The 26,761-nt window shown below is 38.9% G+C and overlaps 4 protein-coding genes across 4 annotated transcripts; 2 read left to right on the forward strand and 2 right to left on the reverse strand.

The window, feature by feature from the left end:
• Positions 1 to 27: 27 nt before the first annotated feature.
• On the reverse strand, positions 28 to 4,663 carry LOC131323070 (ras-related protein RABE1c). The gene is made up of 9 exons (XM_058354725.1): positions 4,422 to 4,663; positions 4,139 to 4,239; positions 2,515 to 2,587; positions 2,315 to 2,415; positions 1,366 to 1,431; positions 937 to 1,034; positions 664 to 726; positions 493 to 585; positions 28 to 395 (listed from the first exon to the last, which is right to left on the reverse strand). Exons 2-9 carry the CDS (start codon positions 4,209 to 4,211, stop codon positions 312 to 314), a joined length of 651 nt encoding a protein of 216 aa, XP_058210708.1. The 5' UTR covers positions 4,212 to 4,239; positions 4,422 to 4,663; the 3' UTR covers positions 28 to 311.
• An 8,263-nt stretch (positions 4,664 to 12,926) lies between these two features.
• Positions 12,927 to 13,628, forward strand: LOC131323303 (histone H2B). Its single transcript, XM_058355058.1, has one exon. The coding sequence runs from the start codon at positions 13,020 to 13,022 to the stop codon at positions 13,464 to 13,466; it is 447 nt and encodes a 148-aa protein (XP_058211041.1). The 5' UTR covers positions 12,927 to 13,019; the 3' UTR covers positions 13,467 to 13,628.
• A 7,418-nt stretch (positions 13,629 to 21,046) lies between these two features.
• On the forward strand, positions 21,047 to 23,505 carry LOC131323377 (organelle RRM domain-containing protein 6, chloroplastic-like). Its single transcript, XM_058355174.1, has 4 exons — positions 21,047 to 21,251; positions 21,334 to 21,402; positions 21,590 to 21,696; positions 23,250 to 23,505. The coding sequence occupies exons 1-4, from the start codon at positions 21,215 to 21,217 to the stop codon at positions 23,316 to 23,318; spliced, it is 282 nt and encodes a 93-aa protein (XP_058211157.1). The 5' UTR covers positions 21,047 to 21,214; the 3' UTR covers positions 23,319 to 23,505.
• A 1,589-nt stretch (positions 23,506 to 25,094) lies between these two features.
• LOC131323144 (histone H2A-like) lies at positions 25,095 to 26,065 on the reverse strand. The gene is made up of 2 exons (XM_058354848.1): positions 25,770 to 26,065; positions 25,095 to 25,511 (listed from the first exon to the last, which is right to left on the reverse strand). Exons 1-2 carry the CDS (start codon positions 25,980 to 25,982, stop codon positions 25,272 to 25,274), a joined length of 453 nt encoding a protein of 150 aa, XP_058210831.1. The 5' UTR covers positions 25,983 to 26,065; the 3' UTR covers positions 25,095 to 25,271.
• Positions 26,066 to 26,761: the final 696 nt, after the last annotated feature.

Raw genomic sequence — 26,761 nt, forward strand, 5'->3', positions numbered from 1 at the left:
TGCTTCTACTTGCCTTGTTACAGAGTATAGCTAAACACATGTAACTTTAACTTAAACGGAAAATACCAAGCCAAGTAAGTTAGGAAAATAGTTAGGAAACATAAAGATATCAGCAATGAAATAAATTTTCAGAGATAATAACCACCTATCTTTCAAACGCTAAAACAAGTTTTGAAAAGAATGGCATTTAGTAGAATTACAAACACCCATCATCATATTGTTGTCATCACAATTAGTTTTTCCTTTTGCTTTTTCTCCAAAGTGTACCCTCCAGTGTGCCGTGCCATCTCTCCCCCAAATATCTCGTCTATCTAAGAGCCGCAGCAAGCCGATTTTTGTGCAAGTTGGCCAGTGCCCCCAGCCTGGTCTGCTTGATTGATTTTGATTGTCTGAGGCTGGAAAATACAATATAAAAATAGTTTTCAACACCAATATCAAGGATCCCACAGAACAGTATCATACTTCACAATAGGAGATACGTGATTCAATTACCTCTGCCCTGGAGTCCGTGTCCGCAAGCCTTTGCTTTATATCCCTTGCTATTGAAAAGAAGACTTGCTCAACGTTAAGATTCGTCTTTGCACTCTGTAGTGAACAAATAGATGTAGGTAAGTACCTAAGTACACAGATCGAGTTGTGAAACTTCCAAGGAGTCATACTTACTGTTTCGAAGAATTGTATGCCATATTCATCAGCAAGTGCCTGGCCCTTGGAGGTTGGCACAGCCTACAGAAATTTTATGGGGTGATTCTCAATTTTGAATGGTTGATAAGCAAATTCAAATAAGGAACCAAAATTCAAGGCAAATATTGACACGTAAATTTTGTGTGTGTGTGTGGGCACGCGCACTTGTGTGTGTGTGTGTGTGTGTGTGTGTGAGAGAGAGAGAGAGAGAGAGAGAGAGAGAGAGAGAGAGATTTAACAAAAGAAACATACCCTTTTGCTTTCATCCATGTCAGCCTTGTTGCCTACCAGTATCTTGTTGACATTGTCAGAAGCATGCTGCTCAATGTTGCGAATCCAGTTCCTAATGTCTGAACACAGTGGGAAGCAAGATTGTTACGACTTACGAATCAGAGAGAGAAATAATAGTAGTTATGCACACCATTCACCCCTATGACACAAGGCAATGTACAGAAGAAGAGCACTACAAATTGTTCACTGCACCAAATATCAAGGGGAATCCGGCTAGTAGAGTTTCACAATGAATAAAAATATTAATAGGCAATCCCTTAGAAGTTTGGTCATCTAACATTAAGACCCCAGAAAAAAACACTTCCAATTGAGTAATAGATGTGTGACAGCGTGTGTTTGCATCTATATCAAAAAGAACGAGAGAAACACACAACAAAGTCTTGGACTTACTATTGAAAGATGATTCATCTGTAACGTCGTACACCAGCAAAATCCCCATGGCTCCGCGATAATAAGCTGGAATAGATCAAAATTAAACAGGAAAGGGGGAGGAAAAAAAAACACTTGCAGAGAAGTATCTAAAATGATACATACGACGATGTCAGGAACTGATGATGTAATTACTCAAGGGAATCCTCATCAAGGGTACACAAACTCACTAACTTGATATTGATGCCTCATCGTTGGCATCTTAAATTAACATAGGACCTCCCATTGCAAGAGACCTTAAAGAAAGATAATCTGACTGGATGGTCTCAAAAAGTAACAACTCAAAAGAAATGGGACACTCTAGCTGCAATCAATACAAAGCGCTAAACAGCTGGAACCTTTTCAATTTGACAAATGAGGAGAATATTGGGGCATGAGTTTGGGAAGAAACAGGCCTGGCCCTGAGATTTCCGAGGCCCTAGGCGGAGTTTGAAAATGGGGCCTTTTATTTTTTAGTATACTAATTAGTTATTCGATCAAAAAAAACAGCCAAGCTTGTAGTTCAGCGGCAATGTGGTTGTACAAGCCTTTAGAAACCACAGGTCGGGAGTTCGAGACTCCAAAGAGCAGTTTTTAAAATCATTTTATGAAAACATTCCAAAATTTTATGTTAAATCAAACCCGTGACCTAGTGTTCTCAACGCGCACGGCTAACCACAAGGCTACATTAGACTAATTGTAAAATATTTCGCATATCTAATATTTAATATATTTCACTATTTGGGGGCCCAATCATTTGGCCCAAAATAGGAGGCCCTAGGCGGCCCCTGGTGGGCTTATGCCCAGGGCCGGCCCTGGGAAGAAAGTAAAAGCAGAAAACTGAAATTCAAAGGTGGTCACTTCTACTTCTTGATCAGTACAAATAGGTAATGGAAGACAGCTTCATCATCTAGTAGACTCAGAAACTTACCCGTGGTGATTGTTCGGAACCGCTCTTGGCCAGCAGTATCCCAAATTTGTAGCTTTATCCGTTTGCCATCAAGTTCAATGGTTCTTATCTTGAAATCAATGCTGCAAATGGAAAGCAAATTCAAAGAGGTTAGAAGCAGTTTCCATAGATATGAACAGGAATGACGGCACCTTTAACTGCAGATGTCAAACTGTGCTCACCCAATGGTAGTGATAAAGCTGGTTGTGAAGGAACCATCAGAGAAACGCAAAAGAAGGCAACTTTTACCGACACCTGCAAACAGAAATCGATATAACAATGATTGCATTAAGGGTGATGAACATTTTCAAATCCCATAGTTTTGTGTAATCACACTCTCATCAAATTATCAGTCACCTATCGATACATGAACAACTATATTGCACTTGATACTATCCTCTAAAGAGAAACCAATACACTAGTTACACGACAGCAAAAGAAAGATTTGATCTCATAACTTCGTCAAAAATCAAATTCACCACTACATATCAAAAGCTAGGCCTAGCATTTCTCTAATAATTTATTTAAGCAGAATGTCCCTCAAACTAACATATTGAGTTACAGATAACACAATACAAACACTTCCTATTCAACTAAAGCTGTGATGATAAATTTCTAATCCCTTCACAGAACCCATCTCAGCCCTACATTTTTGAACACCAGTGCCACAAACAAACTAGAAGAAACTTTAGTTGCAAATGTGCCAATTACTCCATCAATAAATGCCTAAGTAGAAATAGTTCAAGTTTTATATGCCCAAACTGTCAAGCAACCAAAAAGATAATGTCTTGCTATAAACACATCAGACACCTTTAACATATATCCTTTTGCTATACCCTATAGGAACTATACCCAATTCTGTCAGTAAGCAGCTCAGCATGATAAAAACAAGCATTCTTTTCATAGCAAAAGAGTAGAAGGCCAACCAACCACTTGATGCTAATATTCAGGCAGCACAAGTATACGGTAAGCCCTTTACCCTCCAGGTATGAGTTGTGAGCCTCAAATTGTTATTGCCCTTACATCTCAACCAGAGTAAATATTAATAATCAAGATCAAGAGCATAAGGGGGGGGAACATAAGGCAAGGTGCTTTCCTCCTTGCAATGAGGGACATAATCCTCATATATTAATTATATATCTCTTTATTAATTCTACAAGTCATAAAGTATGCAATAATAAGAGAGTGTAATATGGAGCCAAAATACAAATGAAGACATGAGGTGTAGTTTTAACATTGCTTAACATTTTTCTCAAAACTAGCCAATAAGTCAAGACAGAAGAGATAAGCTCGCCAGAACACCGTAATAAAAGGAAACTTGGTTGCAACAACAAATACACAAACCTTGCCATGTATCGGAGCCCCATTCGTGCAAATTAACCCTAACTTCTGTGTGTGCGAGGCTGGTGGGAGGGGACGAATCAATCATAAAGCAGATGTGGAAAGAACAATAAGTATGGCCTTATGTACTACCATATCCAAAACCAACGAAGTAAATGTACTTCAGAATTTACGGCTTTTAATGCGCCTCAGTTTTTATATTCCCTGATTGTGACTCCAAACCCTCCTATATTCGACACAAGAAGTACTAAAACATTTGGCCCATAGAGTACGAATCCAACAAGATCCGTTCAAAAACCAACTTTTTAATGCATCAATTACATGTCACATGTGACTCGAATAAAAATTCCACCACAGACACGGCCCTATCTCGATCCATATATTCAAGTTCACAGGCGATCCACACAATGTAACACTTTAAGTACTTGAAATTTCTCCGAACGGAGAAATGCGAATCACACGTACCGCTATCGCCGATCAGGAGGAGCTTTATGAGGTAATCGTAATCTGCTCTAGCCCTTGCAGGTGGAGCGGCCATTGAATAATCGATCCGCCCCAAAAAAGCCCTAAATCGCCCATAATCGAAAAATCAGTACAATTAAAATCATAAACGACAATCAAGTAGACGAATCCGTCAAGAGAGAGAGAGAGAGAGAGAGGAGAGTAGCAGGACCGGATCAGAAATGTGGAGAGAGAAAATACGACGGGAGATGGAAGAAGATCTAGAGAGAGAGACAGAGAAGTTTACCAAGTGGTTCACCGTCCGATGATGGCTAGGATGCGCACCACCTCTCCCTCGTTTATTTTTAATCTTTTTAGCGTGCGCCGATTGCTACCCTGCGCCGGCTAGCAACTCTACCCGCAACCGAGAACACACCACCAGAGGGGAGAGAGAGAGAGAGAGAACAATTAGCCGGACACTCTCTCTGCGTCAGGAGGAGTATTCAGGTGGTTCTAAACACACATTACAACTGGCAATTCCCAGTTAGTAAAATAGCTTTCGCGAATAGCATGTGATTTCATTGGCTGTTTACGGCCGGTTTGAATGGAGGATTTGTTTTGGGTGGATATAGAATGAGAGTAGATTTGATGATGGATATGTAATAAGGGATGATATGTTAAAAATGGTGGCCCCACCTTTTAAGAAGGATGGATTTGTAATGAGGTATTTGGATAGTTTTTTGAGGAGGAAGATATGAAAAGTGGATATGATGGGATTAGATGTTGAATGACATAATTGCCCCCACTTTGATTTTTTAATGCTCAAGAAGTCAAAATTGCTTTATTTCATACTAATTAGAATAATTGATATTTATCTTTAATATTAGGAAAAAAGAATTTCATTTTAGAATACAAAATGTTTTTTTTATGATGACTACAAAATGTTGAAATCATGTTTTTTACCCAAAAAAAGGTATTATTTTCCAAAAAATTACAAATGTAGTAATTAGTAAGTGAAAAAATGGAAAAATCAGCATGCATTAGAAAAAATTATATATGTGTATATGTAAAGGGGTGTAGATATACACAGATTCCTTTCACTCTCCATTTTCCCAAAATAAAACCCCCCAACCCACAGATCCACTACCACCGCCTTCGCCTCCCTCACTCCCCCCAACCCCTTCCTCCAGCCTCCACTCGACAAAACCCAGAAAGGGTCGCACCGTCCTCGCCCACTCTTGGTCTGATTACTCCAACGCCGACAATCGTCAACCTCCTTCTTCTCCGACGCCGATGTTCTCTTCAAGGTACCACTCCTTCACCGCTCCTCTGTCTTCGATCTCTCTGTTAAATAAGATGAGAACAGATAAACCAAATAGGGATTTGGAGGGGTAAAACCGTCTCAAAACCTCCCGGATTTGCCAACGACGGGGTCTAAGCTCCCCTTCACAAATCCAGCTTCAGCCGGACATGAAACCTCTACAGTATTTATCTCCACCTTCCAAAAATCTGAACCAAACACCGGATTTGGTCGACACCCGGAGTACAAATAGGGGGGCTCACATATCCCCCTTCATCTCCTCCATCCAAACAGCCCGTTACTGTGTAAGCCAAAATAAAAATAAAAAAATCTTGCTTTGTATGCGACTGGAGATGGGATCTAATCTGGCACAAATCACATTATTTATGTGCGTGAGCGCCCGTGCGGACACAAACGTGAAAACGTCTTTGAAAATCAACTCAAACTACTACTATTAAATTTCACAATAGAGAGTGGGTTGTGAGTGCGAAAGCAGGAGTATAAGAATTGAGAACACAAACACAAAGCAAGAAACGTGAGTAATAATGCATGACATTTTAAAAAAATGAATTGATTTTGACACTTTCCAAAATCCTATTCACCACACTCCCCAAATTGATTTTGACATTCTCTTTTGAAAGTGTTGTTATCAATCTAGAGACTCCCAAAATCACATCCCTTGAAAGAATTACGGTGCTAAAGGTCTGTCACAGATGGATCTGGTTCGTAATCATTGAGATACAACTGTCAGATGGTAAAGTAAACGACAGTGTCGTTAGCACCCAATCATTACCCTCCAGAACATGATTGGTCGGTCGAAACCCCCCTGGCCCCTTTACATATTGGGTTGTCTCTAGTGTTGTAAGAGAAATGCTAAGTGCAAAAAAAATTTATCCGGAAATGACTTCGAAAGAGCAAACTAATGGTACAGATTCACTTTGAATTGTATCTGTACTATTGATTTGCCCATTCGGGGTAATTTCTGGATAGATTTTCTTTGTACCTAGCACTTCTCGTGTTGTAAATAGTGGAGTATATCTCCAGCAGGTACATTGATCAAAGGGTTGGGGGAAGTAGCTCCCTAGAGGTCTGGTACAGTCCATGACATCGAATTCATTAACTGTTTATGACAAAAACTGCACAGTGCAGATTCATTTAAACTGGGCGGTCCAGATTTTTCCATGGACAGTTTTGTGGATCCAGTGTGACCGTCTAATTTTTGTCATGACCGTCTAGTTTTTGTCATGAATCCTATCATCTTTGGGTTCCTTATCCACATGTTATTTTAAAAGTGATCGTGGACCCAAACAAGAGAATACTTTCCTTTGGGAGATGATGGACGTGTTTGCTATAACTGTGAATATAAATTTTAAATTTTAATTTCATATTCTGCTGCAGATTTTAGATTTTGATTTTTAGTAAAACTTGAGAAACATAAACCACATGTTTTATTGTCAATGGCAGTTCATAAAGCCATAAACTTATCAAACCTTTTGACGCCTAAAACCCCCCATCTCTTGTGAACCCTCTCACGTTGTCAATGACAGTTCATAAAGCCCTAAACTCATCAAACATATTTATTGTAGTTGCGAGATTATGAAAATTTCATTATTTTTTAGAGAATTTGTGTTATAAAATCTCAAAAGCTATCCAAACTCCAATTTTAAAATTTTGAAGTTTCTTTCCGTTTCGAGGCTCTCGGAATTAGGGATGGTCATTTCGTTCCACCCGTCCGTATCCTATCTGAACCCCATCCCAAACTAAGAAGCAAGATTCTTGCATGAAAAGTGGGGTGGGCGAGATCGGTTTATGAGTTTATCTCTCATTTTGTTTTAGTAATGAGTTGGTGCAGTGAGGATTTGTGATACTATAGAGTACATTCCAATAATATGATTCCTTCCGTTCTTGCAGGCTCATTTGTTTAAGTAACTTATGAAATAATTAAATTGCTAATTTGCTACAATAACACCGGCCACAAGATTTCATCACAAGTCACGTCAATCGATGCGACCCATATAGATGCGTGAATTTGAAAATGTATTAAATTCTCATATTTAAAAAATGGTAAGAGTGACGAATTTCTCATTCATCCACGTATACGTGAGTCACATAATGTGACTCATGGACACCACATAAAATTGATACCACTAGATAAATTCGGACTTTATGAAAAGTTTTGATTTGTTTAATTTCTCCCTTGTTGAGAGTCTTGATTAGTTAATTAAAACCCCTATTAAAGCATGCCAATAAAGACATCACAAAAGGTGATGGGAATAAAAGGTCTAGCCAAGTTAATGCTTGAAGCATATGCTGAGAAGATCCTCTCCACCAGCCCAAACCACTTCCCTTTCCAATTTAAATAAACTCTTATTTAATCTCTCTTGGGGGATCATCCCATCTTCCTCCCATCTGGGTTCCAGAGCAAGCTTCTCAATGAGGTTCTAATGGGCTGTGCTACCACCGGCGGCGGCGGCAAAGATGAAGAGGGGGAGGAGGAGGAGGATCAAGTTTAGGGTGTTCATTTGAAGTTGTGACATCTACGTTACAGTTTGGGCAACAAAACAACCTTTGGCAATGCGTCTCTGATGAGATGCTCCTGATCAAGCATCATTGATCGGTTAAGTTTTTTTTTTTTTTTGGGTTCTCATTTGAAGATTTCTATAGTTTCGTCCTTGTGTTTCCTGCTGGCCGGATAGTATTTGATTACTAATAGTGGGGAATTAATAAACAATTGAGAGCTTTTGTTTTGCTATCTTATATTTATTCAGTTGGCTTACATTTTCTACTCAATTGGATAATGCTTTTGAATACTCATTCTCTTACATTTATCTCGGCTGAGTTCTTATAAACTTAACTTAAATCTAATTTTTTTTATTTTTTTTTTATTTTTTTTTGCATTTGTTAGTTTTGTGCTAAACTTTTGTACGTGGGTTATTGATTCGTCTCGACAAAAGGAATCGAAAACTTAACTTCTTCTTTTTTTTACTTTCACCCAAATATTTTGAGAAATAACCACTTTTTAGCCAAAAAAAGTCACTTTTCGAGCTCAAAAATGGTTATTTCTCAAAATACTTTGGTAAAAATAAAAAAAATTACTTTTCCGATTTCTCTCGTCGAGACGAATCAATAACCCACAAAAGTTTAGCACAAAATTAACAAATGCGAAAAAAATTCAAATAAGGTCAAAATTCCCAAATTTAAGTTAAGCTTAAGTTAAGCTCATAAGAACGCAACCAGCATTGTGCCCTTTCGATGCACGAGACAACAACAAAAAAAACGCTTGCATCAATGCTTTTTTAAGTTTTTCGTGCATCAAACAGTCACAATATTAGTTTATATTATGCATGACAAGAAAGATTTGAAGCATTTGTGATTATAAACTTGGACCTACCTTTGAGCAACTGATAATACAAATGGAAACAATTCCTTCTTTTTGAACGCTGAACCTTGCTTGAATCAAAACCTGTGGAGGTAAGCATCAATAGGAAATGGGAATGTTAGTAACAAAATTAGCCCCCAAAAAAAAAAACGTAGGCTCACTTGGGTGGACATGCCTGACACGAAAAAATAAAATAAATCTATATAATTGAGTTAAAAGTAAACATTTTTACGAGTGACTTTATTCATTACACATAAATTTGATGAACTGTCAATAAATAACAAAAAGAAGAAGAAGCTAAAACTAGAACTTTTTGGCATGACGCGAACACGACTCGGATATGACACGAAAGATTAGGTGAGTTGAGAAAATGTGGTGAGAATTCATAAATAAGATTTTGGAGACATGACACGAAATACCTGTTTGCCCACCCCTAGTCAATTCACATATGGAGCAACTTCAAAGAAAATTCTGAAGTAGAGGAATGAACGAAAATTAAAAAGAAAGAGGTAAATGGAGCTCTAATAATGTATTAGTAAGTTTTCTGCAGAAGTCGAAAGTAGTAGGCCTCGGGTTCAGAATTTAAAGGAAGCTTAAACATTTGAACTTCTTAACAAAAAAACAAAAACAAATGCCCATTTTTTGCTTCAAGGTTCACTGTTCTTTTATATGAACTAATCATCACCATCAATTATATTGTCATCGTGATGTACAAAAAAATTAAAAAAAAATCTCATAACAAATGGAGCGGAGCCGAGCTTGGTGCTAACGCCTTTTAGCAATAGGTTGTGATTTTGATAATCGAAAATTATTGGATCGTAAACTGCTTTCATAGGCAAGGAAATGGATCATCTTTCGTAATGCGTTTTGAAATCAGATTATGATCAACATGATTTTTGGCTTGATTATTATCTCAACGAAATAGAAAAATTGAACGATTCCAACCATCAAAATGAGCCAAGAAGGAGCTCACAAATTGACGTAAGTAGAAGGTTCAGTCCATGAAACTGGAGATCAGATCTCATCCCCATCAATGAAACACCAATCACCCGAGGATTAGAGGCTGAATCACGGACTGCAAATACTCACATACAACACAAAATAATCACCCTAAATCAAGGACCGAGCAATGATTCTCTCTGTTGAGAGTGCTGGTCAAACTGTCTTGACCATCAACAAAATGAAGTCATTCCGTCAAGAGGTCGTTGGCCCAATGGTATCATGATTGTACTTAAGTGTCAGGAGAAAGGACGTCGGGAGTTTAACTCATCTTTCAATATGTTAATTTAATTATTTTAGCAGTACCGACTTTTGCTGATAAAAAAAGGGAAGCCCTTTGCTTGGAGTATGAATTTGTTCATCCATCAACTTTATGAACTTGATACTCGTCTTCAGTTGATTATCAGTAAGATATAATGGAGCTTAAATGAAATCCACCTTCTTGTTTTAACCAATCAATCAAAAGGAAAGACAAAGTTCACTAGCATAACAAGTTAGGCAAGTAAAGGTAGATTATTGAGAGATAGCTCTCTCTCCTACACAGCATTATATTATCGGAAATTTTAATCGCAAGAAAGATTTCATAAGATTAGTTTCAGTCCTTTTTTTTTTTAATGTACAAAAAACCTATTCTTCACTATCCTGTGAGAAAGGGAGGTGAAGAGTGAGATTTGAACAGACAAATGAAGTGCTCATTATCTATTCTACCAACTGAGTTATAAGGCAACTTCTAGTCTCAATCCATTAATATTCCATTTGCAACTTTTTATTGATCAACAAGAATATCCACAACGTATGCCATAAGAATGGCATCGCGTTGCAAACAATAGGTATTTGTCCAAAAACAACTTTATGTCTAGTTACCCCCAAAGGGAAGTCATTTAGACTAAGTACTTATTTTTTGAATTAGAGATGATGTATTGTGAGAGAATGACATCTTTCGTAAAACGATAAATAAGTACTTAAAAAATCAGAACCTTAGCGAGACGGGGCCTAATACGATTTCCTTGTCATCTTACTAAAGGCCACGACCGGTTTTGGGGCTAGCATGAGATACGTCTTGGAGCAAGTTTACTAGTCAAGATAAAGAAGCTTTTTAGATATTTTAGCTCATCAAAATGAGAAAATTTGTCTTGCAGCAACCTCTGTAAACAACTAGGTAGAGTTCCTCCATTTACAGTTGTATGCTACTAGTACCTAAGGATTGTTCACCAGTATGTAATTTATAACATTATTTTCTCTCTCCTCTCTCCATCCCTCTCTCTTCCTCTTTCTTCTTTTTTGAAATTATAACATTATTTTCTCTCTCCTCTCTTCATCCCTCTCTCTTCCTCTTTCTTCTTTTTTGAAAAATCTGCACTTTGGTGCACTATTAAAAAAGGAAAGAAAATATATTTTAACAGAAGATAGGTAAAATAAATAGTATTGATGTAGTGTTGAAAGAAATATGAATATGTAAAATAAAAAATGTGCGTTGTATACAAGTTTTTTTACCTGATGACTAGTAAACTTACTCTTACAAAAATGGGTAGAACCACAAGAGTGGTAGCTTAGTTGGTCAAAGTGAGAGCAAGTTTACCAATACTTAGTTAAAAAAAATTGTGAATAGTGTATATTTTTCATTTTACCTATTTATATTTCTTTCAACACTACACCAATACTATCTATTTAACCTACTCTCTATTAAAATACACATTTTTCAACATTTTTCTTCATCCTATTATTATAATATGAGAGAGAGAGAAGGGGGGAGAGAGAGGAAACACTAAAAAAATGAATTGCTTGTGAATAGTTGTAAAGCTATTTTTAGCTTACAACTGTAGATGGAGCCACATTACCTATTTGTTTACCTACGATGCTGTATGGTTACTTTTCTCTGTTTCGGGAGCTAAAAATAGCTATAAAAATTGCTTTATAGCTATTTTACACAACCTGGTAAACTTGCTCTGAGTGGGATAAGTCCCCTCCTTCCATGTGCATGGACCTCGGTTCAAATTCCACCCATGCGACTGCTAGGTCTTTGTGTGGATTTGAATGGACGGCCTTTGGCGAACTAGTCATCTTAGTGGTGCTGTGGTGACGGCCTGTCCTTTCGGACAGTAGCTATGGCTCGAACCGAACATTCTACAGCGGGTAGGGAGCCTCTATGGTCATGCCTAAGGGAAGTTGCTACGCTAATCGCCCTCTTCCACCTTTTTTGTTATAAAAAAAAAAACAAATGGGTAGAATGGTTTAGGACCGGGCCTAGCCCAGTCAGACCATATAATAAGTTTGCCTTTGTTTGGTCACGTGAAAAGGTAAAGGGACGATTTGTGGGGCAGCGTATGTGGTCGTTGGGAATTTTAGTGTGGTAAATGAAACTTAGAACACAAGTTAGATTTCATTTAATTATCGAGAATGTTGCATAAGAATATTTGGGAAAATGACGATCCACGACGTGTTTTGATAATTAATACCCTCCAAGGACATGCTAAGAACAATTATTAATGCTGAAAATGTCATTGATCGGTATTAATTATCAAAACATGTCATTGGTTGTCATTTTCCCAGAATATTTTCAAGAAAAATGAAGTAAAAAAAAATAAAATTTATTGGAGGTGTGGGGAATGAAACTTGAACCCAAAATGCCCTTATCACCAGGCTTTCAGTTTCATGTTGTGGCCGTTGGGGTGCCTACTGTTTCCTTAGAGATAAGATGTGTGTTGGGTCAATCGATTTGTCCATACTTGATAATGGACGACTCAGATTGCATCTTGATCAAATAAATCTTGATTGTCCATTATTGTTCGGCTAAGATGAACCCTGAACCATCTATTATCAAGCATAGACGATCCAGATTGGACCAATACGCATGGGACAGCACACGCACCCCGGATTGGCTCCTAATTCAGGGAACCAAACGCCCAAATCATGCTCCGACCCAAAAGCGCCCAACCAAATAAAAAGCGCCAAACCAAATTCCAAAGCCTTCCCTCCATTCCAACCCGAAAACGAAATCCAATCACATCTCATCCGTCAATTCACTCATCCCCTCCAACTGCTCCATCCAACGGTCCAAATCAACGCCACCTCATCAATCCGCGTGAAAACCCGCTATCCAATACCACACCGTCACTCCCTCCTATATAAACAACCCCGTCCCAATTCTTATTCCCTCACAGCATTCCTATCATTCCCGATTCTCTCCCTCTAGATTTCAAACCCTAATTCCTCTAAAAGCTCTTCCGATGGCGCCCAAGGCAGAGAAGAAGCCAGCAGAGAAGAAGCCGGCGGAGGAGAAGAAGACAGCGGCGGCCGAGAAGGCCCCGGCGGAGAAGAAGCCCAAGGCCGGGAAGAAGCTCCCCAAGGACGCCTCGGCCGCGGCCGGGGACAAGAAGAAGAAGAGGACGAAGAAGAGCGTGGAGACGTACAAGATCTACATCTTCAAGGTCCTGAAGCAGGTGCACCCCGACATCGGGATCTCGAGCAAGGCCATGGGGATCATGAACAGCTTCATCAACGATATCTTTGAGAAGCTCGCCCAGGAGGCGTCGAGGCTGGCGAGGTACAACAAGAAGCCGACGATTACGTCCAGGGAGATTCAGACCGCCGTGAGGCTTGTGCTGCCCGGGGAGCTGGCGAAGCATGCGGTTTCGGAGGGGACTAAGGCGGTGACTAAGTTTACGAGCTCTTGAATATGGTGTTTGGTTGTCTAGGGTTAGGGTTTAAATGGTAGTAGTTGGCTAGTAGCGTGAGAAAGTGCATTATGTTTTTAAATTTCTCGTTAATTTGGGTTGGCTGGATCCAGTTGTCTAGTGTTTGGTTATATGGAATACAATCGGATGGTTTCTGTTCAACAACAATTGCATCTTTAATTTTGAATGGTTTGATTACGATTATGCACTTTAAGTTCTAGGGTTAGGGTTTTAATGGTATGAGGTGGGCAATAATGAGAAAATGTTTTCAATTTATTTGGTTTTGGCGTTAAATTGTATTGGCGGGATTCAGTTGACTAGTGTTTGGTTACATGAAATACAATCACACAGTTTCTGTTTGAAGAATTGCACCTTTGAATTTGAATGATTTGATTACGATTATTTGACATACTGGGTTGTAAACAGCCTGTTTGAATTGAGGGGTTTCGTGAGAAAAGCAAAGAATAGAAAGGAGAATTTGACCACTTGTTTGGATATATAGATGAGCAAGGATGACAGATGTGTGTAACCACAACCCTTCCTTTTCAAATGAATCACTCAATATGAAGGGGGCTGTAAGTCGGTTACTTGTAATTGCTCCTTTTTCCCATTGTTTTGCTGCATCATTTTATGGGGTTGATACAATTTAGAAGTGTTTAACATATTTGGGTAGAAACATGAGGAGTTCAGTATTCATAATTGATTGTGCATTACTACGATTACTCAGAACTACTTCGACATTGCTACCAAAGTGCTGAGTATTACTTAATTCTGCATCATTAAGAAATTAGGGATGAAAGAGTATGCTACTGTATGCTGCTTTAAGCATGTTTGATATATTTTTGGCTTGGTTCTTCAAACTACACGAGAACCTGAAACTTTTTGCTTCTTAAAATAGGAAGATAAACTCAAAGGTATGGGGTATTAGCTTTTTGGGTGAATTTTTCAAAGCTGATTTATCTAGTTTATCAAGGGGAAATGGTCAATCTCTATAATTAGACCTGCTACTAGTAGACTTAGTCAAACAAAGTTATGGATGTCATAGTGTTGAAATAGATTGTGTGAATCTTTTTGATGTTGTAGAGGCGTTTAGGGCATCTTAAAAAGAGCACAAGGTCTCATGAGTGGAACTGCTTTGAAAAGCCCGATAGGTTTGGATTCTAGGGGAAAAGTAGTTCTAGTTGTTTCCATATAAACTCCATTCCATTCGTAATCTGGATTCATCATACACTGTTTACACAGCAGAATGCGTAGGAAGATTCTAATGCTGGTTGGTGGCAGAGACCAGGCACAGCATAAACAAGCATACTGATGCAGTGTGGACTCCAGTGCAAAGAACTTGTGATTCACTGACCAGTTTTTATGACATCTGTATTGAATTTGCCTTTCTGTTGGCAACTTATTTGCCTGTAGTGTCAATGTGAAGGTTTGAACGTGCAATACGGTCTAAAAGGAGGTCATAACACGGTTGCCTTTTGTAGTGTAAAAGATGCTACGGGCTTTGCGTCTGGAAGTCAAATTCATAATTTCTCGCAGTCTATACCATTTGAGATGCTATCTCTTCGGATATTGACTAAATCTTTGTACTGTAGGCTACAGGATTTGGTGGAAGTGGCAAGGAACACAGTTTATGACCAGGCTCAGAAGATTCCTGTTGCATTCGTAAGTCTTCATAATAGTTAAACCGTATGTGAATTTTACACGTGTAGCGCTATTCAACTTCTCATGGATTGAATCCAAAATCTCCTTTAGAACTTAAAAGGACAAGCCGTTCATGTGGAAATCACAGAAAATAAAACGGATTTCAAATTAGCCTTTTCAAAATGCTTGAAATGGCCGTATGAAACATTCTTAAGAGTTTGATGTATGACTTATTTACAAATGTCCCCTTTTAACCCGTAACTTCTGATGTGTTGGTTTCTTTGGCTGTCTTATTACTGTTACCGCACGGTTGGAGGCATAAACCACTGCTTTTAGAAGTATACCCGGAGCAGACTGAGCATTAAATGAAATAAAGGGGATAATCTGGAGTGTGTGTTTTTCTTGCTTCAGGATTGCCAGTAAACGAAACAATAGATGTGAGCAATTTTTTAGATGTTATGAAAAAATTTCTATTTCATGCTAGTGAGCGTGAACCATATCCCTGCCTCAGTCTGCAATTTGCATATGGCGAGGGCAGCAAATATAAAGCTACTTAAACAATGGTTATATGCATTTGGATAGAGAGGGACGAGGGGCTGCTATTGGTGAGAAGCAGAAGACAGAGATTGAGTTTCAAGATCTCTCCAAATTGCAAGACATGAATATTGCAACTGAAAGAAACCACTAGAAATACAATTTGAGATTGGTGTTCTGTTTTGGCCAGAGTAAGCAGTTGCATTATTGGAGAAAGATGTCAACAAAAGCCTCCCCCCACACCCTGAAGACAGATAAATGGCCACAATGAAAATTTAATCAGTTTGAGCTTTCACACATTCAAGGATTTTATTTACTTTTGTCAGGAGACACGCATTCAGTCAAACACTGGACTCTGATATCAGAATGAGCCATAAATACTTGATACAGGGTGAAAATACACAAGCAGCAACATGAATACCGTAGGCAAGAAGCGTGATCATCTTTTGGCTTGGTAGGCAATCCGCTTCTGCTACCACACAATTTCTCTTGCCTCTGTTCTTTGTTCAATTTCCTCCTTAGGCTGGATGAAAATCCATGTTGTTTGCATAAATCGTTCCATGTTTAGCTTCTGTGAGAACAGGATTAGAGAAAGCGGAAGAATTCTGATGGCAGACTTGTCATTTCTTTGGGAAAGCATATGCCATTCTTGAGGCGCTTGGGACAATCTCTTTCAGTATTCAGTATTTACGTTGCTCTTTTCAAACAAATCAGCATCTTGTTATTTGATTCATCGCCCTTGTTAGGATCAATATGGACTGTGATAACCTCAACAACAGTCCCTGCCTCTTGGTTCGACCCGTATTTGCAGTGCTGATTTGACTTATGACACTGCAAATATGGGTAAAATCTGCACTTCCTTGGTTGAATAACTGTGAGTCCAAAAGCTTCATATAGTGCAGGCTGTTCAAACGTCTTCTTTGTATCCACAATAAGGGGTACATCTCCATTGTGGTGGAAGGGAGGGGTTGGTGGGGATCTTGTTTCAGTGTTGGCCGGTCTTGTTATCAACCAGCGGCACAACTAATCTTCTTGATGAGTTGGCCGGGCTAACTTCTCTATTTGAGATAGGGGACCTCCCAGGGAGCACTGGTAAATAACCCATTACATTGGAGAGTATTTGGGTTACTCATTCGGTAAAACTATTGGTTGAAGCTGCCTCATGAGCCTCTAATTTATCTCCTTTCCCTCCAGAACCTTGAAAAGCTTCAGTCCCAGTCTCAACAGCTTAAATTGGATCGGAAAGAGTAAACATCTGACTTGCAATCTGTCTGAGCTGACCGGTAAGTTGATGTTTCTCTATTATTCAATGCATCTTGTTGATATACACTGTTTCTTCTCTCTTGTAATTTTTATGGATCAGAGACTCCTGCACCACTGACACGATTACAAGATTAACCTAATCCCCTAGCATTCTATTCTCTCATTCCACTCCAGGATGGGAATTGAGCTCTTGAACCTTATTGTCTATTTTGTCATTCAAAAAACGTAACTTAATAAATTTTATGCATTGCTCACCACGTGATATGAGGATTTACATTCAACCCATGCTGCCTAATTCTGAGGAGAATTTCTTCCTCTATCGCCGCTACCAATAAATGTCAAGTTTATCATTTTTTTTTACTGTACTACGTTTTACTTTGATCACTTCTGGCTTCTTTTGGTTTTAGCTTGAAGAAATCAGTACTTTTCTGTAAGTTCTGATAAGGTACATGTTTTTGAGATTGCAGAAACAAGGCATCGACAACAATTCAATTTATCAGAAGGAGGTCATAACATGGTTGCCTATACCACTGTAACAGATGCTGCAGGCTTTGAAGCTGGAAGTAAGTTCTTTAGTTTTCAGAAAGTCTGTACCCTTGATATTATCTCTTTGGGCATTGGCTAAATCTTCCGACTGAGTAGGATTTGCCCGGCTATGGTCAGGCCCTGAGGATTCCTTTTGCATTCGTAGGTCTTTGAAATAATTGCAACCATAGTTGAAATCGATAGATATAGGACCATTTATTTGCTTATGGATGGAATCCAAGATCTGTTAGAAGGACAAGCTGTTGATGTGGAAATCACAGAATGGAAAGTGATTACAAATTAACCTCTTGGAAATGCTTGCAACGGCCCTATTAATTATTTACTAGAGTTTGGTGGACTTATGGACTAGTGTCCCAGGCATCTTTTAACCCTTCTAATTTTTGGTTTGGTGTCTTAATAATCTTACCGTGGCAGAGGCATTGAACTACTGCTGTTACATGTAATACGGTACTTGAAATATAAGGGGGATATTTTGTAGATCTCTCCAATTGCATGAATATTGGAAATGAAAAAGACCAAAAGAAATACAAGTTGGCATTAGGGTCATGTTTTGGCAAGAGGTGGCAGTTGCATTATTAGAGAAAGATATCAACAAAAGGCTCCCCCCACCCTAAAGCCAAATAAATGGCCGCAAAGGAAATGTAATCAGTTAGTGGTTTTACACATTCAGTGATTTTATCCACATTGGTCCGCTCATGTATGGGTGTTTGATAAACTGAATGAGCTATAATACTCAATAAAAGAGTACATGGCAACAGAAAGAGTGTTACACAAGAATCAACAGGGATACCGAAGTGAAGAAGTGCGATCATCTCTTGGCCTGGTAGGCAACCTGCTTCTGCTACCGCACAAACTTACCGTTTGTGTTGAAGCATTGTTGAGTGATTAATGAAACCACATTGAAAGGGTTAGACAAAGCATTCAGTCAACCTAGAGTCAGATCTAATAGAATGAAGTAGCATGTGAATTTGACTTGCCTCTGTTTTCTGTTTAATTTGCGTCCCAAGGCTGGATGAACATCTATGTTCAACTTGTCTGCATAAATCTTTCATGTCTAGCTGCTTCTTTTCTTTGGGTAAATCGGAAATTCCCATGTCTAGCCTTCTGTGAGAACAGGGTTAGAGAAAATCTGAAAATTCAGATGGCAGACTTGTTGAATCTTTAGGTAAAGTGTATGCCATTCTTAGATGGGCTTGACATTCTGCTCCGAGATTCATCATCTCCTGTACTCTTCTCCAAAAAATGAACAATATTGTTACTTGATCGTCGCCCTTAGTAGGATCTGCTCAATGACAATTTCTGCCTCCTTGCTTGGTAGCAACTAGCAATATGGGTAATTGGCACTTCATCGGTCCAATAACTGTTAGTCCAAAAAACATCATATAGTCAGGGGTCACAAAAGCACCCTTTGTATCTCCAATAACCAGCACAGCTCTCATCCATTATGGGGGAAGTCAGGGGCTGGTAGGGATGTTCTTTCACTGCTGGCTAGTCTCGATACTGACCGACAGAGTAGTTAATCTTCTTGATGAGTTGAGTGCCCCCACTACTCTATCTGAGGCAAGGGGCCTCCCAGAGAGCACAGGTGAAAACCCCCTAGCATGAAAGATTGGAGAGTCCTTGGGTTTTAATACAATAAACCTATCGGAAGTGCCTTCATAAGCCTCTTGTTGATCTCCTCTACCCTCAGAACCCTGAAAAGCTTCCTTGTCATGATCTGAACTTTGATTTGTCTGAGCTGACCCACCACAAGCCTCCTCTTGTTGATCTCTGCCATTTCTTATGTCTTTCAATATGGATGGATCTTTTCAATATGGATGGATCAGAGAATCCTGGACCAATGACAAGATTAACCTAATTCCTTAGCTTTCTTTGTCTTCCCATTACGCTACAGGATGGGAATTGAACTCTTTAACCTTAATCTTCTATTGGTCATAAAAAAGCATAACTTGGTGAATTTTATGCACAGCTTGCTACAACATATGAGGCATCACATTAAAGCCTTGCTGCCCTGTACTGAGGAGCAATTGTTCCTCTATCACAGCTAACTATAACAGGTTAATCAGCTTTTACTGTATTATTATTTACTTTGATCGATTCTGGCTTCTTTTTGAACTTTTTGCAGAAACAAGGCATCGGCAACAATTCGAAGCTGTTTGAAGCACGGCAGCTGTATTGAGTCTCATTGATCATGAGAATATGCAGTTGGAATCAAAATGGAAAATACCCATCACTTTTTGACACACACTTGGAACTATTTGAATGACCATTTGTGTTCTTAAAGTCTCTTTTTTCCGCTTTTTCTTTGGCTGCAATTGTGTTGATCTGTAGTTGTTTTCTCTACTAGAGAAGGGTTTGAATTTGGTTTTTGTGTTGTTTCCTTAGGGAGTAGTCCCAGAGCAAACTGATTGTATTGGTTCTTTTGTGGTGATATAAAATTTAACTTACCCAAAAAAAAAGTTCTGTTTCTTCCTCGTGAATCTGTGATATGGTACTACTACTTACTGCCTCAAAGAACCGGATAAGCTATATCTGTTGCATTATCTTCCTGGTTGACTGTAGCAGAAAGTAATTATATTATTTAGTTCAGAGGTGGAATGACTACAATGATTTTGATGGATAGTTCTGACTTCCGAGTCTCTTTTCTTATTGATGCCTGTGCGTGTATATAAGGGGGAATGAAACTCAGGAAAGAACAGAAACACACCAATATTTGCAAAGCAGACATCTTAAAAGTTTAAGTTTTGACAAGTTAAGAATTGAAATCTGGTGATATTGCTCTCGTCTTTTTTATTTTGAAGAATGTAAATTTGTTGAAGTATAATATGGGAAATTACATCATACATACAAATTATGATTCCTTATTTAAACGCTGAGTTCCCATGTAGGCCAACAAAGAGGGATGCCGAGAGCATAAGTTTAGCCCAAGGGTTAGAGCATCTCCATCCGTTCCTAGCTATTTTGGCAAGAAAAAAAAATGCAAATATCCATTATAGCTATTTCGGTTGGTCGGTAGATTTGTTTTTCATACAATTGACATGATTCAATTCTTGAGGTTTTGGCTGTAAGGAAGAATTCTTTTGTGAATTATCTAATCTCACCATGGATAGCCTGTCTTTAACCGGAATGGATAAAAAATTAATTAAGATGAGCGTAATTGACTCATACAACTGACATGGAAAAGAAAATAAATAGAGAGCATATATGATTAGAAGGAAAAATTTTACAACCACAAATATGCACACAAATACTTTACACACATTCACATTTATTTGTGCACACCGCACACTCACATTTATTTGTGCATACCACACACACACTCAAAGTGTAGTGTACTAGTGTGTGGGTCTCCATGTGGATGTGAGTGTGTGTATGTGTATGTGTTTGTGGTTGAAAAGGAATTTAGAAGTTCTCTCCGCACCACATTTGTGAAGCACAATCCCTTTCATATCAGTAGTATTTTTTTTTTCAATCGATAGAAAATATCAATTACATCATGTGCGAAGTATAAAGTACAAAATTGAAACACTACATTGAGAGTCTAGAAAAACAACCAAGCCCAATAAACTCAAGAAATAAGTCCAGGGAAGAAGCCCGCGGAAGCCCATCATGGTGATTGGTGAGAGATGCAACTATGCAAGACTCCTGCAAATTAATTGCACTCTTCTCTTTTTTGCCCAAACAGCGATTTCCAATCTCTTCCCCAAATCCTCAGCACCAGCAAAATCGAGGCGCTCATAGTGGGTCATTTAGGGTACATACTAATGGCAAGAAGACTCCCTACCCAGCTCTTTGTAAGCAGTAAGTCTCTCTCTCTCTCTCTCTCTCTCTCTCTCTCTGTGAAACCCCTAGTTTTGATGCCCTCTGAGATATCGTGACGCAGGGTTGTCATTTTATACCACAAATGAAGAATTGAAGAGGTTGTTTACCCCTTATGGTGTTGTTAAAGAAGGTAAGTGGTTGTTGGTTTTGGGTTAATATCTTTTATTACTTAGTTTAGGGCTTATTTAGGGTTTTAATTTGGTGCCACATTTTGGGAAGAATTTGTTTTTCTACTAAAATTGGTTGCCATTAGGTCTGTACTTGATCATAGTATTGTTGTTTATTTTGTGGCGTTGCTGTGAATTCATTTGCTGTAGCTAGGCTAGTTATGGACCCGATAACCCGGAGGCCTAAAGGGTTTGGCTTTGTCACTTATGACTCAGAAGTTGAAGCACAGAAGGCAATCAAGTCCATGAATGGCAGGGTACTCTCTCTCTCTCTCTCTCTCTCTCTCTCTCTCTCTCTCTCTCTCTCTCTCTCTCTCTCTCTCTCCACGCAAAACTCAAACTATTTGGAAGAAAACTTCATACAACCCTATAAACGGACTTTAGCCTGCCATGGAAGGAGGGGAGTTCAAGTTCTTAGGGTATGAGCTCATACTTTCTTGAATTCTCCTCCTTTTCTTCTTCTTCCTTTGCTTAACCTTGAAGCAAGCCTGAAGGAGTTCCAAGGCAAGTTGTTAAGTGTTTCAAGATGACCTCAAGGGTGTTACAGGCTTGCATGATTTTCTTGAGTGCCCATGTTGGTCGTTGCTTGGTCTTGTTATTCGTTTGGTTGAATGCTAAGAATGCATCATTTTATACCAGATTGCACGTCTTACCTTGAGCTTTTGCACATTTGGAGTGTCATGCCATTTATGGATTTTAGGCCATCTTTGTTGTTTGAGCATGTTCGTTTCTTTGCTTTATACACATCTCCCTAGTTCACCATTTTGAAATTACAAACACTTCGGACTTTTAGCTCCAACTCTTGGTTACGAAGATATCAATACATCAAACTAGCATGTCCAGTAACTCATGTGTGGTATTTGAAACGTCTTCCTACATTGATTGTGAATCTTTTAGATAAACCTCTTAAAGAATTAGAGGGCCTAGTATACTGCGACAGGTGGCTTGATCGGAGTTCAGATTTGACAGATTCGGAATGAGAAACTGTCATCCCATTCAACCCAATTTGGATGCCCTGTATTTGACATGTCTCTTGGAAGGAGTAACATGAACTCAGAATTATGGGTGTAATCAGTACTCTTGAATAAAAGGACGAAGTGATCTATGGTTGATTTCGTAACAACTAGTAGAATTTATAGTTTGTTATACCTCCGTCGCATTCGGCTTTCAACACCTGAAACCCAAATAAAGTTTATCACTGTCCGATACGGACTAAACAAGTGCAAATCAGGTAATCGTTGTTTTTTCGGACACTTATACTCTTTGGGTACTCACGAATACCTACTCTACACTTTTTTCTTATCGACAATACTTATTCTACACTTACAAACCGTCTCTGTAATTTGATCTTTTATAAGTATCGGAAACTTAGTGGATGAAATTGAGAGTACAGACATTTTTCATAACTAATAGTATTCCTGGTAGAAATAAATACCCAAGTAAACTTATCATTACCGTGTCTCTGTCCTCTTTTCTTTTCTTTTTTTTTTCTTTTTTTTAATGTTTTTCCGTATCACTGTGTATTCATGTCATATCAATATCCAAGCTTCTTACCTCATTGCTGTCAAATTAAAATTTTGGAATCACCGTGTCTTATCATCTATGCATTTTTGTTTCTCCAGAATTAAAGCTGAGTTTAGTTGTGATTCCCCCTGGCACACAATTGCAGAACATCTATACGCTTTCAAAATATCATATTGTCATTCCGTGGTTACTGGTTAATAAGTTTTCTTGTTTTTGGTCACTATGAGATTGGCGTTTCTGAACTTCCTGCTGTCCTTGGCTAACTCCGTGCCCATCCTCTGCGCAGATTGTTAAAGGAAAGCTGCTCTTTGTGGAAGTTGCAAATACCAAAACACAAGGGGAAGGTTCCTCATGAGGATTATACAATCTCATTTTCATGGACATATGCTTGTCGAAATGATAGAGATGTATTGAATGATTCCTACAAGATATTGTTTCTTTCAAATAATAGTTTAGTGTCCAGTCACAAGTATTGCAAAATTCTTCTGATGAACTTATTTAGTTCCCCAATTTGCCGAATGGATTGCACATTCTTCTCTTTACCAGGTTTTTGGTTACTGGGGAATGATGAGTCCGAGATTCCTATTGTTATCTGCAGGAAAGATTCTGTTGTGTAAAGACCATTAGTCCTGTGTATGTGCGGCGACTGCCTTTGAAGTGCATGACCATTCCTTTGTTTTATTATTTGATGAATAGCTCAACATTATATGAATTGGAAAACGGAACTTCCATGCATGCAATTTTTTTCCAACCCGCACTACAGAGCCAGAAATAGTAGTTCCTGGCATAGTCCCATTCTTACCTGCTCAAATTAGAACTGAGATCTATATACGAACAGTTAAGCATCTTCACCAAATGGGTCTGAACAATGAAAAGTTGCAAACAATTTCCTGATTGAAAACTGCATGAACCAAGCAAGAATACTGGACGGATGAATCACAGTTGAACTGGGAGTAAGGGCTGGCCGAAACAAAACTCAATGTTTCTTCGGAAAAGGCATTTGGATTGATTCAAGTCTCTGTTTCGGAACCAAAAATAAGTTCTTATTTTTTAAAAAGGTAATTTCAAGTTCAAAAATTATGGGCTTATTGAAATATAAAACTATGCAATATGGATCTTGTTTGGAAAATCTCAATGGGATCTATTATACGATGCAAAAAAAATTGAAAAATTAGTTTTCATTTACTTCATTTTTGAGTTTGAAAATGTAAAATAAGCTGCTTATTTTTTAAGAAGGTTTTTAAAAAGGGACCTCAGCTTTCACCACTGCAAATTCACATATCACCAAAAAGCTGGTAGACCTCTGGCCTGAGAAAAAAAGAGAAATGCTAAGTGCAAAAAAAATACACTTAAAGCGTACATGAATGGCTCAAATGCACTGCACAGTGAATCTGAGCCGTTCATGTACACTATAAAGGTATTTTCTTTGCCAATTTTTTTTGTCCCTAACACTCCTCCAAAAAAAATGCCAACGATGAGCCAGTGCAGGCAGTGTGAAGTGTAAGTGAACAGAAAAGAAGAGATGAAGTCCGTCCCTCAACTCACATTTTCCCCTACCCGAGGACCCTAATCTACTAATCACCACAAGATCAACGCACACTAACAACTCATTTGGATTAAGTGATTTCGGGAGAAAAGAAAGGGGAAGTAGGGAGAACTCAATCTCTCCTCCGTTTGGATGATCCACAAGGCGAGAGAGGGTGAGGAAGAGCGGGAGACAAGTCCCCTCAAAGCCCGTTTTTGTTTCTCGCCACTTTTGGCGTGATTCAGTGAGAAAGGGGAAGAGAGGCGAGTGGGGGAGCATAGATGAGAGTACATCTCACTTGCTCAACTTCCAACAACGCATGTGGGCTATGACGGCATCTTTTCGTTGTCAAACCAATGGTTGTGCATTCGTCAAAGAAGAGGGAGGGGAGTTCCAAGTCACCAGAGATGGGAGTGAGAGTTTGATGATGCAAGATTCACAGAATTTTGGTGGACTAACAAGTGTAGCTTGCTAATCTCTAGGCAATACATGTAGAAGGCTTCAAGGTTGGATCCACTTATTAGGTTCCGAAATTTTGGCTGGGGGTTAAGCTCAATTGCAATCGTTCAACTTCACAACCACCATCCAAAGCAAAACAACACGAAATAGAAAGAGGGGTCTCATCATCCATTGATCAAACACTGAAATGCCAAACTCAAAAGACATTACAATGATATTCCATTAACTAGCCTACACAACCAGCAAACCAAGCACTAATCTCTAAATTACTACATACAAAGGGGAAAAGATGTAACGAAAAACCGAAAATGGGTAGGCTAAAATCTAGGCTTTCTTCGGAGACTTGGTGGCCTTGGACGGAGATTTGGGCTCCTTCATCGCCTTATCGGTCTTCTTTGGCAGCAGCACTGGGTTGATGTTGGGCAGTACTCCACCGTGTGCGATTGTCACTCCAGCCAACAACTTTCCGAGCTCTTCGTCGTTCCTTATTGCCAACAGAACGTGCCTTGGTATGATTCTGTTCTTCTTGTTGTCACGGGCTGCATTTCCGGCCAACTCCAGAACCTGTAACAAAGATTACGTAGCTTAAAGTTAGAGAGAGAGAGAACCCTAATTTTTACTGTTCAGGGACATTTCAAAGCAAAACACTTGTGTCAACAAAATCTAGGTCTATCAATCAGGGAAAAGGAAAATTATAGAAACACTATTCCCAACCCTAACTTTTTTCCTTCAACGACGTGTAGCCCCTTCACAAATCATCTACTCAAATTGACCTAATACACATGAAATCGATGAATGTTAGAGAGAGAGAGTGTGTGTTACTTCAGCAGCTAGGTATTCAAGGACGGCGGCCAAGTAGACCGGAGCGCCGGTACCGACGCGCTGAGCATATCGACCTTTCTTCAAGTACCGGCCAATCCTGCCGACCGGGAACTGCAGACCGGCCCTGACGGAGCGGGTCACCGGCGGCTTCTTCGGACCGGTGCCTCTACCCCTCCCTCCGGCGCCCTTCTTAACTTTTCCACCGGTCTCCATCTCTCTCTCTCTCTGAGAATGATAATTCTATGCCGGAGAACTGTTCGGCGATCTGGTGTGAATTGTTCGAGGAGAAAAGGGGTGGGACAAGGATCGATATATAGCGGGGTTTTGACGGAGTGGGTACAGGTGACGACTGTTGTGTGCCGTTGATGTGTGTTTGGATCGACGGTTGTAGAGATTCGCGCGGCGATCCGCGTGATTCGAAATGGACCAATAGGAAAGTGCGAGTTTGAATGGTTTTTGCACAGATTTTGGGCGTCTTAATGACCAATTTTTCCCGCCCGGAAATTTTACAATTTGTTTGATTTGAGAGAAAAAGATGAATAGAAAAATGCAAAATTGAGTACTCTAAAATTTCCTTTACTTTTCTTCTTTTTTTTTTCTCCTATTTTTCAAAAGTTCCAAACACTGCATTAGTCTCTTTTTTATTTACTAAATAAAGACCAGGGCTGGGAAAATGTAGAATATGAATTTTTTTTTTTGTCAATAAATGTAGAATACGAATGATTATGGTGATTTTTTTGATAAAGTTGAAAGTCAAATAGTTCAATATTTTTAATAAACGATTAATGCTTTGTTTGGATGAGTTTTTTAGAAAAAATTATATGAGAGTAATGATTAGAAGTATGGGTAACGAGTAGATAGAGATAAATGAAAAAATGAGAATAATAATTGAAAATATGAGTAATAAGAGTAATGATTGAAAATAAAAGTAATAAGTGTTTTTTGAATTAGAAAAAAAATTCCAAATTTTGATCCAAACAAGGCTCGGTGAG

The sequence above is a fragment of the Rhododendron vialii genome, chromosome 1a (genome assembly GCF_030253575.1).
Source record: "Rhododendron vialii isolate Sample 1 chromosome 1a, ASM3025357v1".
Classification (NCBI taxonomy): domain Eukaryota; kingdom Viridiplantae; phylum Streptophyta; class Magnoliopsida; order Ericales; family Ericaceae; genus Rhododendron; species Rhododendron vialii.